The 13060-nt window shown below is 45.0% G+C and overlaps 1 protein-coding gene across 4 annotated transcripts in view; it reads right to left on the bottom strand.

Moving 5' to 3' along the window:
* TTL (tubulin tyrosine ligase) overlaps nt 1-13060 on the bottom strand; it is a 36359-nt gene extending 23299 nt beyond the window's left edge. The window contains exons 1-4 of one of the 4 annotated variants that reach the window (XM_027129056.1): nt 12813-12863; nt 10732-10798; nt 9397-9475; nt 2625-2857 (exon numbers count right to left, since the gene is read on the bottom strand). In XM_027129056.1, coding sequence (XP_026984857.1) covers nt 2625-2857; nt 9397-9458 — 295 coding nt within the window. In that variant the 5' untranslated portion in view covers nt 9459-9475; nt 10732-10798; nt 12813-12863. Of the gene's footprint in view, nt 1-2624; nt 2858-9396; nt 9476-10731; nt 10930-12812 lie in introns of those variants that run through there. The other 3 variants (XM_027129054.1, XM_027129057.1, XM_027129055.1) reach the window with 3 other exon arrangements.

Genomic DNA, 13060 nt, shown 5'->3' with positions numbered 1-13060 from the left:
CAACCACTGAAGGGTTCTGTTTTCTTACTTTGTAGATGTAAAATGATACGTAAAATCCACATTGATTTTGGAAGTTTTGTACACCAGCGTAGCATGTTTCCATGTGTTTCTTAACTGTTTCTTATACCGTTCGTTTCTATCCTAACTACACCTGGAGGATATCTGTTTATATCCTCACTAAGTTATGAAGCTGGGGTTCTTCTAGGAGCTTCAAGGTCGCAGTCACAGTGGTTTTTCGGGTTCTTTGTTTCCATCTCAGCATTTAGCTAATCTGGAAATAAATGCATCATTAGCCTTCTTTCTGACTAGACTATGGGTCCCTGAGGGCAAGAGAACCGTGTCCGTCTCATTTATCTCTTCATCTCCCTCCAAACGTTCATTACTTCTCTTATTCATTCATCCATCCATTCACTCATTCGCTCAATACATATATTGAACCTTTGCAGCATGCCAGGTGCTGTCCTGGCCCCAGAGACAGTGCTGAGGACAGATGTGACATGGTCTGATTGTGCTCTAACGGGATCTCTGTCTGCTGTATTTCGTGTAGACTCTGCAGAATGGCCAAGAACAGAACAGGGAGCAATGCTCCAGGTCACACGTGAAGGTGACTCAGATCCGAGACGGGGGTGGAGGTGGTGAACAGTGGCTTGATCTGGATATAGGGTGAAGTTAAGCCAACTACACCCAGCATGTAGTAGGCACTAAGTATTTGCTTAACAAGAATAAAAGTCATTCATTCAGCCTAAACAAAACAAATCCACACCACTTATCTCCTCAACTCCCAAAGCAAAATGTCTTGTTTTATTCTCTCTTTATGACCTCCCTCTGCTGCTGAGAATCACTCTATATCTTGTGTTGGTGAGGGTCCAGGGACCACCTAGGTGGGATCACTGCCACGACTTGACAGATCCTTCTACCCAGGGCCCTGCCTCACTCATGGTTCCGGCACCAGTCAAGTCCATGACACAAGGACACACGATAGCCTCATAATGGCCATCCTGATTCCAGCCCCGATCCAAAGGAGGAATCTGGAATACTGTGGATGACTATTTCCTCTTTCAATTCCCCCATTTACTATTGGAACAAAGCTAGGGGACTCTCCTGGAGAAGAAGTCCCAGGAGGGGAGGGAGAAGTAGGTGAGGTACCTGGCTTGTGGCAAGAGTCCAACTCTCCCACTTTCAGGAGATTCCAGGTGATGCCCTCCTGTCTCACGGTTGGTGGAAAAGAAGGTGAGATCCACTGGACCGGGGACAGAAATGAGTACCAATGGCCAGATGGTCTTCCAAGGCAATGAAAGAAGAAGTTCAAAACGGAGTGGGTTTTAAGAGAGCATATGATGGTAGTTGCAGAGATGGACCGTGTCTATGTGATCATTACATTGGCAGCTGCCTACATTTTAAGCCTGAGTTAGTATGACATACCTTATGCCTTCCCTGCATTCACTCAACATACCTCTATTAAGTGCCTATGGGGAGGGTACAGAGATGAACAAGACAAAGTCTGTGTTTATATGGAGTGTGCAGGATTATGGGGGAGATGAACAGATAAACTAATATGTAATAGAGTGCTGGGAAGAGGTTAGTGCAAGGATGGAAAATAAAGCAGGAGAAAGGATAGAAAGCAATGGGCACAGAGGTTATTTTAGATCAGAAAAGCCTCTCTAAAAAAAAAAAAAGAAAGAAAAGAAAAGCCTCTCTGACAAGGCAACATCTGAGCTGAGAAATGAAAAATAGTCTATGAAAGCTCATTCCAGGTACAGAGATGAATTTAGAGTATTTCAAGGATGCTAGGCAGGTGTTATGGCTACAGTACAGGGAGCCAGGCCAAGAATAAGGGATGAGATCAGAGACACAGGCAAATATCAAGTGACGGAGACTTCCAGCAGGATTCAAGTTTTTTCTAGTTGCCTTGGGAAGCCAGCTGGTAAGTCTTGAGCGGGGAGTAACATGATCACGTTTCTGTTTTTAAAACATCCCTCTGTCCAAGAGCAGGAGAGCTGCTGTGAGCAGGTGCCGCAGTTACCCAGAATAGAGAGAAAAGGAGCTTTGGCTTAAGTGAGAGCAGTGGGAATGGCAAGAAAAAGTCCATTGCAGACTTTATTTTGAAGGTACAGTTAGCAAGCCCTACTGATGCATTAGGTGTAGATTGTAAAGCCAAAGAGGACTCCTGGGTTTGGGGATTGAGAGGCTGGGTGAGAAGTGGAATCATATACTCCATGGGAAGACGGAAAGAGGAGTAGGCTGGGGCGGGTGAAGTTGGGAAGGAAATAAAGAGTTCTATATCAGACATGTTATGCTGAAAATGCCTGCTGTTGGATGTGGAGCTTAAAGGGAAAGACCTCAGCTCGAGTTTATTCTATTTTCGAGATACTTCTATTCTTTTATTTTATTTTACTTTATTTCACTTTTTAAAAAAAATTTTATTTTATTCTATTTTAGTTGATTTGGAGATACACGTTTCTAAGTCACCAGCACGCAGATATTTTAAACTATGTAATGAAACGAGGTCTCCACCCCCGAGGATTCAGATTAGAATAGCCACACATCTAAAGACATCGTTTGAATCTAACAAAACACAATGGGAACCTACAAGGAAGGGAGAAGGGGCAACAGTGCCGACTCACCTTTGGCTCCGGCTGATGACTTTGCAATCCAAACGTTGCCCTCTCCATCTTCTTTCTTTCTATTATAAGAAGCCAGGAAAAATTCTCTCTCATCTGTCCTTGAGCTCTGGATTGGCGGGTGGATTCCGTTCTGAGCCGGAGCAACTGGGGTCTTGAGGTTAGTTGGATAAATCACATAGGACTCGGGGAACCATGTGCAGGACTCAGCCAGTTCTGGGCTGGTCTTGACGAGCCTGGCAGATGACAGAGGGTCAGTCTCCCTTCTGAGTACCCTCCGTCCCTCTATTCAGAACAGCCAGTGCTTTGCCCCAGAGCTCTTGAAGGAAGCCGGGCATGACCAGGGCTAGGTCTCCTTTTTATCCCACTCACGGGGCACACCTCCAAGGCACCACGGGGCAGCTCACAGCTGTTACCCGCGACCTTATAGGCAAGCTCCGGTGAATTCAAAAGGGGCTTAAAGTCCAGAACTTCAGCTCCTTTTACAATGCATCTCTAAGGAAACTTAGCTTGAAGTAATCCTGAACCAACATCTTTTCACCGAACATGCTGTAGCTGAGCTAGACCCACCCGAAAAAATCAAAGTGGAGAACTGAGGAAACCATTTGGATTACTAGCAAAAAATACCACCTTGGCCCAACTCTGGAGAGAAAAGGCTAACACTCAGGAATCGGAATTATCTAAAGACATTTTCGTTCTTCATTTCTTGCCTTTAGCTCAGCCTGGCTTCGGTGACAGAATAAAGGAAGAATCTTTCTAATGGAACCTGGGACTCCAGTGGTCATAACTAAACACACCTCCTGCCCCCCCTCAAAAAAAACCCCCATAATATAATGGAATATAAAGAAAGGCCCTGGGCAGGCACTTAATAAACACAAAGGCTTCACACTGTATCTCCTCTCCAATCAGACCCCTGGGGGGAGGCGCTAGCATCACGTTTCACAGATGAGGCACTGGGTCACAGAGAAGTGAATTTCCCAAGATCACAAAGGTAGTAAGAAACAAGCAGGATATAAGCCCTGAATCACTCCCATGTCCTAATTCCAAACCTATCCTTGGGAATTCCCTGGTGGCCCAGTGGTTAGGACTCCGGGCTCTCACTGCCGAGGGCCCAGGTTCAATCCCTGGTTGGGGAACTAAGATCCCTCAAACCGCGAGGTGCAGCCAAAAAAAAAAAAAAAAGAAAGAAAATAGAAAGAAAAAAAGCTACCCTTGCTCCCCAGGAATCAGAGGAGGGAGAAACCTGCCCAAAGACATTCACAGGCCTCCCCTGAGCTGCACTCCCTCTTCTATCTAGAGCAGAACTGTTAAAGCCTGGGGTATGATTCATCACCAAAACCCAGCCTCTGAGCCAATGGCAGAAATAATGAAAAGAAACTTTAAACTGAGATTTTTAAATAAAGCTATTTTTACGTTAGAGGCAATGGAATTTAACTTAAAGAACTCAAAGGAACAAAAAAAATCAATACATTTCTAACTCACTGACCATTCAGCTCTATCTGCATTGTCCAATACGGCAGCCACTAGCCACGTGGAGTTTCCAAGGGCTTCCGAGCACTTGAAAAGTGGCCAATGCGACTCGGAAACTGAATTTTCCGTTTTGTTTGGTTTTCATTTAAAAGCTGAAGCACTGTAAAATATGTTTCCACCAAGTACAACATTACTGTTTCAGTAGATGATGTTTTCACTTTAACTACCATGTGACCTCAGATGTTGTTGTTAGAGGGTGGCGTGCATGTCAGGCGCGTGTGCTACTTCTGGAATTAGACATAAATGCATCACTGTTCTACTGGGGGACAACAGATGGATTCAGCTCATGTGAATTTTTTTCCAGGCACTGATGAAACATTATAATGTGTTTATTATGCACACAGACAAGTTACAGAGATTGCTAGGTAAATCATAATTGGTAAATAACGTATAATTAGTCTTCTAGTTAAAAAAATGAGTATGGACAAACTTTTAAGTTTAAAACAAAGGCATTCTACTGACACGGAATTGAGTGGGGATGCAGAAGCTGGAACTATGACCAGACAATAAAGAAAAAAATAAGCACTAGAAGAAGACGTGTCACAAATTTCCTAACAAATGGCAATTACAATGTGCTGTGGCAGGAAAAATGAAGTTTGTTGTGTAAGGAGACATTTTCAGCAAATACATAATGAATTTGATAGGTGTTTTCCTCTCAATAGTCTAAAGAGAAGCAATGGAATTAGCGGCTGAAATCAGAATTAAAAACTCAACAAGAAAACTTTCAACATATTTTTCTTAGGATCTGAGCTTGTAACTTTGGTCAGCTCTAAAGTGGCCTGGATTCTTACATACACACGCAAAACGAACATCCTTTTAGATGGAAATGTGGTAATAGAAATTATTTTGAGGAAAAGACTAAAAAGATATTTTATAAAAAGTGAACAATCTTTAGTTAAGCCATCAATAATTGCCCATAGAGTACAAAGCATTTCTAACAATATTAAAGATTGATTCAAAACCGGAAAATTTTGAAATATTTTTCCTTAGCTTTAGATGAGTTGAGTGACATAAGAGATGCTGCCCAATTAATACTTTGTATGTTTTGCCTCAAAAGATTTCCAAATATAGGAAAAAATTATTATCAAATTGCAGCCTAAAATGTAAACTCGTGGTGAGGATATTTCCAAGAAGAATTTTTACATTTGTCCAAGAAGAATTTCATCTACATGTGAAAAGTCAGCTTCTATCATGACAGACATTACTTCAGCTAGGTTGGGTTAAAATCTGGATTTACTGGGATTTTAATAGACTGACGTTTGCTTTATTGCTTTATTTTGTTGTACCATACGTATTGGAAACATCTGCTTCATTGCATGATACATTTTTTTTTTTTTTTTTTTTGCGGTACGCGGGCCTCTCACTGTTGTGGCCTCTCCCGTTGCGGAGCACAGGCTCCAGACGCGCAGGCTCAGCAGCCATGACTCACAGGCCTAGCTGCTCCGCAGCGTGGGATCTTCCCAGACCGGGGCACAAACCCGTGTCCCCTGCATCGGCAGGCGGACTCTCAACCACTGCGCCATTGGGGAAGCCCGCATGATGCATACTGAGAACGTTTGCACTCAGTATGGATACAGTTGTTGAAATGGTTCAGTATATGCTTGCAAATGCTACAATGGTTTGCAGGTATAGAACCATGAAAGAAACACAAGATGATGAATTTAATGATTCTGTGTTCTTTGCCAATGCTCACTGACTGAGAGATGGAAGAGTTTTACAAGGTTTCCCCGTACTGTAAACTCCAGTTTCTTAAAATAAGAGGAATGCTTGTCAAATCGTTCTTTTCATGCAACTATTACCTCATTCAATAATCAAAGATAAAAAATGCAGTGTGGTTTACATTTTTTCACCTATAACCACGCTGCATATGAACAAGCTAAATTTCAAGCTCCAAGGAAGTTGGAAAAAAAGATCTTACTTGTGATGTAGACCAACAGGTGTGAGAATTTGTGTTCCAACTTCATAATATAAGTCAATAATAATGATTTTACACAGTTTTATGACTCAGTATGCATAAGATTTTCCTTGTAACAGACAACATTATGCAAACTGGCTGCAAAAACTAAAGAAAAATTTGAAGAACACTTTGTTGATAATGATAAATTTAGAGTTTCTTTTCAATGTATTCAATACCTCCTCTGAATTCAATATTAATAATACTGAGTTGACACATGAGTTGGTGAATTTACTTAACTTGGACATAGTTTTAAAAATGATACGCTTTTGCTTCAAAGTCAAGTCAATTCTTCTCATGTTATGAACCTGCTTTGTCAATGTACATGTGAATATTAAAGGAAAATTATATTCTGGTATTTAATACAGTTATTGAAAAACTTTTACGTTTGTCAGAATGACTTGTGTATGTAGATCTACCTTTTCAACCACACATTTTTATGAAATCTAAACATAGGACTTCCAATGAAAATTTAATATCTGAGCTTGGCTGTGCTATAAATGTAAAATATACACACCAGATTTTGAAGACTCGGAAAAAAAAAGAATATATCCCATTAGTTGTTTTTAATATTAATTACATGACATTTTGGATTTATTTGGTTAAATAAAATATATTATTAAAATAAATTGTACCGGTTCCTTTGCACTCAATTTAATGGGGCTACTAAGCAATTTAAAATGACACATGTGGCCAGCATTCTATTTCTGTTGGCCAGCGCTGGTCTGTAGAATGCCCTTCATCTGAAGCCCTCATTTCCTGTACAGAACCCAGTCCAGTTTCTACCGGAAATCTCTAGCATTTGTTCCCTTTCCAAAAAAGGCCCATTTGGGAAGCAGCCACAAATGGAGGTTTAGTCGCATCGCACACGAGATGTGAGAAACGCTCACAAGAGGAAAAGAAAGCTCCAATCAGGGCCAGGAGGACAGCCCTTGAGCGCTCTGAGACTATGACCATGGGGCCCTGATGAATTTCTAAAGCTCCTGGAAGTGACAGGCATGACAGACTGTACAGGGTCCAGCATGGAACCCCATCAGGGCCCTGGGAAGCCTCGAGGGAGGCCCAGGCACACTGCCCATGGGGCCCGTTTGTACAGATGAGAACCGTCCTGGCTCGACACTAACTGCTACGGCCACGGGCAACCTGGCTGTCTTCTCTGACTGCCACCTGAGATGACATTTTTTTAACTTTCTGGAGCTCTTTTGAGCCATACAAACTATGGGAGAGAGATAAAATGACAAAGGTAATCATTCCCTCCTGGAATTACTACAGTCCCTTGCAGGACACCTGAGAGAACGAAGGAAGCTTATGAGAATGATGACAACCTCTAGTCTGCATAAGTCACGTCGTCATTTATAAGGTGTCATGACAGACCACGCCACGTGCTGCAGAACAGCAAAGGGCAGGTGTGATCACCTCCCTCCCCACAGATTCTGAGTGGTACCGTCCAAGGTCACAGAGGTCCGGATACCTGTTCAGACCTGCTCACGACTCCAGCTCTGCACTCTCTTCACCCTATTATAGCTGCCAAGTATGCAAATATAGAGAACATTACTTTTTACAGCACCCTCTGCTTTCTACTTCAAAAACAGAATTCAACCTCTATCTTTAGGAAAAAAAATCATCATAGAATAAAGAATGAGTAAGCATTTTATAAAAATTTCTAAATGGGGCTTCTCCGGTGGCGCAGTGGTTGAGAACCTGCCTGCCAATGCAGGGGACACGGGTTCGAGCCCTGGTCTGGGAAGATCCCACATGCCGCGGAGCAACTAGGCCCGTGAGCCACAATTACTGAGCCTGCGCGTCTGGAGCTCCGCAACAAGAGAGGCCGCGATAGTGAGAGGCCCGCGCACCGCGATGAAGAGTGGCCCCCACTTGCCGCAACTAGAGAAAGCCCTCGCACAGAAACGAAGACCCAACACAGCCAAAAATAAATAAAATTAAAAAAAAAAAATTTCTAAATGGACAATCTGGATAAATAATCGTGTGCTACTTCTAGTTCTGCTGAAACAACTGTTTGCACTCTAAATGTGTAAATATGTAAGACTTCAGAAAGTCTCGTTCTCCTTCAGGATAGCTGGTAAATCATGAAAATCCGTCACAGGAAGAAGTGGATACATAAGTTAGTGGGGGCAGTGAGTCCGAACAAAAAGGTGGAAATATTCCTACCAGCACTCAAACTAGTAAACAGCTAGAGAGCCCGGAAAGCTGTGCGACTGGGGAAAAGAGCCTTTGCTTTGGGTCAAGACTTCTAGTGTCTTCTTACCTAAATGATTCACTTGGCTATACACACATGTTCACAAGCCACTGTGGAGGGAATGCTGGAGACCTGATTTGGGGGGCCACACCCACCTTTCATTTATACAGTGTGAACTCTGACACGCGCATTATTCCGGGCCTTTATGTAAAGTAACTCAACTAATCCTCACAACAACCCTGAGGTAGCTGCTATTATCATCCTCGTTTCACAGAAAAGGAAACTAAGGCATAGCGTCAAACGCTCACTGTGTCACCGTGCTACACGCTTTACGTCCATCACAACCTCTTTAGGAGGGATGCACCGAGGCTTAGAGGGATCAGAACATTTGCCCAAGCTGCTAAGAGCTGAAATTAAAACCCAAGCTGCTGATCCGAGATCTTATCACTGTATAAGCCTGCTTCCTTCCACCTTATGGACACGGTTCTTTCGGCACCTGGCTGTAAGCCCACTGCTCAGAGGTGGGTGGTGCGGTAGACACCGGCATATTCTGCCCAGGTGTCCCTTTTGAGGGACCCCTGGCTGCCGAGCTTTGGCTGCCAGGGGCTTAGGCGCGCCTCTTCTCCGGGGACCAGCCCGTGCCTAGAAGCGCCGGGGAAGCTGTGTCCCGCCCAAAGCCGGTGGCTGGGCGACGTCAGAGTAGAGAACATGGAGGGGCTGTTCACTGCTGTTCAAGCTCCATGGAGTCAGGCAGAGGCGAGACTTCAGCTGAAACCACCTCCTCGCTTCGCGTCTTCCCCAGATGCCCTGCCCTTGGTTCTCAGCGCGTTTCTCCTGCAAGCCCTCCCCTTATAAATCACTTCCGCCAGAAGCCCTGTCTCAGGCTCTGCTTCTAGGGAGCCTCAACTTAAGGGACAGACAGGCACGTACGGCCAAGTCTGGACTGGGACTAAAAGCTGATCTTTGCTGGCTTTTTAAATAAAAGTGTCTTCTCCCTTTAAAGACGACCTCACACTTTTGCTTAAGTGCTTCAGGATGAAAGCCCAAAAGGTTCAGGTGAAAAGTGGAAAACACGGGTCGTAAAGAACACTTACTTCACTAAAGAAGCTTTGCGACACAGTTTGTCAGCTCCCCTGTAGTAATTCACCAACTGCATCAGGCCAGGCTCGTGACCTGTGAAGGGAAGAAGAGGCTCAGAAGGGGAACAGACAATTTCTCAAGTGGGAAATGACAATGTCAACACCAGCACACAGGAGGGAGAGCAGGGTCACGCTTAGCTTGTCATTCTCCCCTTTCAGGACTGGGTGTTGGAAAGGGAGCGATTCAGTGGCCCGGCCCCTCTACGCCCCTTTGCTCAGCGTCTCACTGGCAATTCTCACCCTCCCCACAGTGGCTATTATGATACCGCCATCGTAGGTCTGCCAAAGACCACTGCTGCCTCTGTTTTTTCTTCTTTGGGTGGGAGAGTATTTTCTATTTCGCCTCTCCTGGATCCCCACTGCACTGCACACATGGCTTAACACATATGGAGTTAGCCATCTCTGTACAGTAAGGACTTAAACAATTAGGCTTTTGATGTTGCTACCCTTGCTTTCTACAGTCATCAAGGAAGGTAGGAGAACTACGATCGTGCTGTTCTCAAGCATGTCTCCCTGTGCAAGCTTCTAGGAGGGCCACTAGATGTTCCAAGAGGCCGTGTCTGTAAATTCAGAAGCCCTGAGGATGTTCTGTGCGTCCTCTCACAGGGAAACCCATTTTCAATAGATTGTACTGCATGCCCCCTCCTCTTTAAAATTAGAGCAAAAGGATACAAATAAAAACAAAAGCCTCAATTAAAAAAAATTTTATTATAGTATAGTTGACTTACAATACTGTGTTAGTTTCAGATGTACAGCAAAGTGATTCAGTTATACATATATATATTTCAGATTCTTTTCCATTATAGGTTATCACAAGATATTGAATATAGTTCCCTGTGCTATCCAGTAAATCCTTTTTGTTTATTTTTTATGTAGTAGTGTGCATCTGTTAGTCTCACACTCCTAATTTGTCCCTCCCCCCCTTCCCCTTTGGCAACCATAAGTTTGTTTTCTATGTGTGTGTCTGTTTCTGTTTTGTAAATAAATTAATTTGTACTATTTTTTAGATTCAACATATAAGTGATATCATATATTTATCCTTCTCTGTCTGACTTACTTCACTGAGTATGATAATCTCTATAAAAGCCTCAATTTATGTTTAACATCTTAACAAAATGCAATTTTCAGCAACACAAAGTAGAACCCAACAATGGGAGCTTGAACTGAAGATGCCAGAGGTAAGAATAATTCATCTGAGAACAGCGTACAATCAAATAAAAAGTTTCAGGCGCTAACTAGCTCTCACCATCTCCCTGGACAGATGGACTGGTTCACACCTGAACTACCCACCTTCACATCACCAAGGCAGCAGCATTCCTTGGCCTTTATCCGCGGGGCCATCTCCTTGGGTTTCGAAATGTCCTTAACAATGAAGGCATATTATAACCATCCGGTTGTGGGATGCTGGTTTTTTTGTTTTGTTTTTCTTTTTGTTTTTTCTTCTTCTTTGTTTTTTAAGATGCTAACCTTTTAAAAAATGTTTATTTTATTGAAGTATGGGGGGGGTTTGGCTGACATTCTTTTTAGAATTTTTCTTTTTTTAAATTTTATATTGGACTATAGTTGAGTTACACTGTTGTGTTAGTTTCTGGTATACAGCAAAGTGATCCGGTTATACATATGTAATAGTTTGCATCTGCTAATCCCAAACTCCCAATCGGATGCTGTTTTCTTTCCCATAAAAAGCAAATGTTCCCTGAGCAGTTGCTGACTTCATGGTACCTGCTTAGGATTCGGACCTTCTAGGACTCTGCTCCTAACCCTAATCCTACACCCTAGTCCTGAGCCCCACAGCAACGCCGATCACCCCTGCAAAGAGCCGTTTTTGTCAGTTTTTAATTTTAGGATTCCACCTAAGCTCTTTCAGCTGGGCACTGACCAGTCCAAAGAGGAAAGTCAGGCAGGCAGGGGAGCAGACAGAGCAAGGAGGAAATAAACGTTCTCAACTGTAAGCAGGTTTTCTTCTTTCAGGGAAGATATTCTTCTCGCTGAGGGCTTCCTGGGGAGACAGTTTAACAAAAGGGAATCAATCTCCAGGCCCATTCTCTGTATTCGAAGGTTTCTGGGGGTTGGAATCAGCCCTTCCATGGAGTCCCCAACACACATCATAAATTTGTATAACAAAAAGTTGTCCATGGTCTCATTTCAAAGAAAAAATATCAGGAAGACTAGGCTGAAACCCCCTTCATTCCTCAAATCATTACAATTCTACAGGCTCCCACCCAACTGTGCTCTGTCAGCTCACCAAGGGCTAGTCAGTTCCAAATGGCTATTTTCAGTCTTTGCCTATTCAACCTCTCCAACCCGCTGACCACACCTATTTCTAAAAACTGTCTCCTCTCCTGGACATACAACTGTTCTCTCTGGGATGCCCTCCAAGGCAGAGATGACTTTTCCTCATTATTTTCTCCCCTTCTATCTTTGGCAGTACGATGGGGTGCCCACCCCAGGGGAATTTTGGCAGGGCACACGGCGACCCTGAGTGAGACTGCAATTCCGGATGACTATGCAGGGAGGAGAGGCCGTGAGACTATGTGCAGGTCAGTGGGATGTAAATGGCAATGATCTGCACAACTTCTGGATTACGTCATCTAAAAAGGAGCCGTTGGTCCTCTCCTTCCTCCTGCCTCTTCCTACAGGGGAACATGTAGGCATGGGGGCGCCAGCTTCAACCGTGTCAATGAAGGGAACTCCCTCGGAGACAGTAGGGCAGAGAAACCTGGGTCACGTAAAATCTGCATTCAATGCGCAAGTGTGAAAACGTGTTCTTTGGTGAAACTAAGGGAAGGTCTAAAATCAGACACCCTTCCGCCCTTCCCCGGGCTGGGCTCACTGCTGAAGCTCCCGTTTTCGCAATCCAGAGGTCTTTTCCAAATCCCCTGCCGCTTTATCTGAGCCTTCGGGGAGCTAAATCCTCAGGGTTTTCAACACACACAAGCTCCCCTCCCGAGCCAACACAGACAGGGCGGAATCCCCCGTGGAGGAAATTTGCAAGATGGTCAGCCGCCGGCTCCGCGGAGCCTCGCCCCGCCCGGCGATCTGCCCAGCCGACCTGCCCGATTTGGGGTCGTCAGGACCGGGGAATCCGGGGAACGCGCGGCATTGGCTCCCCGCTCCCGAGGCCGACGCCCCCGGGGCTGCAGGGCCGGGTCATTGTCAGGAGGCAGCCGCCGTCCCGGGGGCCCGCACCGACACTCCCGCCCCGAATTCGATTTGGGACCCGAGAAGGCATGAAAAACGACGGCCTTAGCCCTTTAGGTATGCATTTTTTTATCCGCCCGAGGAACGACAGAGTGGAAGGTTTCTGACCTTAAGACAAAAGCGCTCGTTCTACCGGGAGGAGCGGGAGGGCGCAAAACGGGGAAGCTCACCCAGTCTCCCAAAGGGCAGCCGGTTCCTTTCTCCCAGCATCAGGTTGAACCTGGGGTTGTCCCGCCGCAGCCTCTTCCAGTGGCCGGTGGCGAGCAGCAGCCGGGAGACCTCGGCGTAGACGCTGCTGTTCTCGTCGCGCACCACGAAGGTGTACATGGCGAAGGGCCGCGCGACCGGGCCGCCCCGGCAGCCGCCGCAGGAACCAGCCGGCCAGGCGGCGGCTCAGCGTAGGAACCGCCCGGGCGCC

Source organism: Aethalodelphis obliquidens, unplaced genomic scaffold, assembly GCF_003676395.1.
Source record: "Aethalodelphis obliquidens isolate GAN/ISIS:26980383/991018 unplaced genomic scaffold, ASM367639v1 scaffold35, whole genome shotgun sequence".
Taxonomy (NCBI): Eukaryota; Metazoa; Chordata; class Mammalia; order Artiodactyla; family Delphinidae; genus Aethalodelphis; species Aethalodelphis obliquidens.
This window is presented reverse-complemented; position numbering and strand designations above follow the sequence as displayed.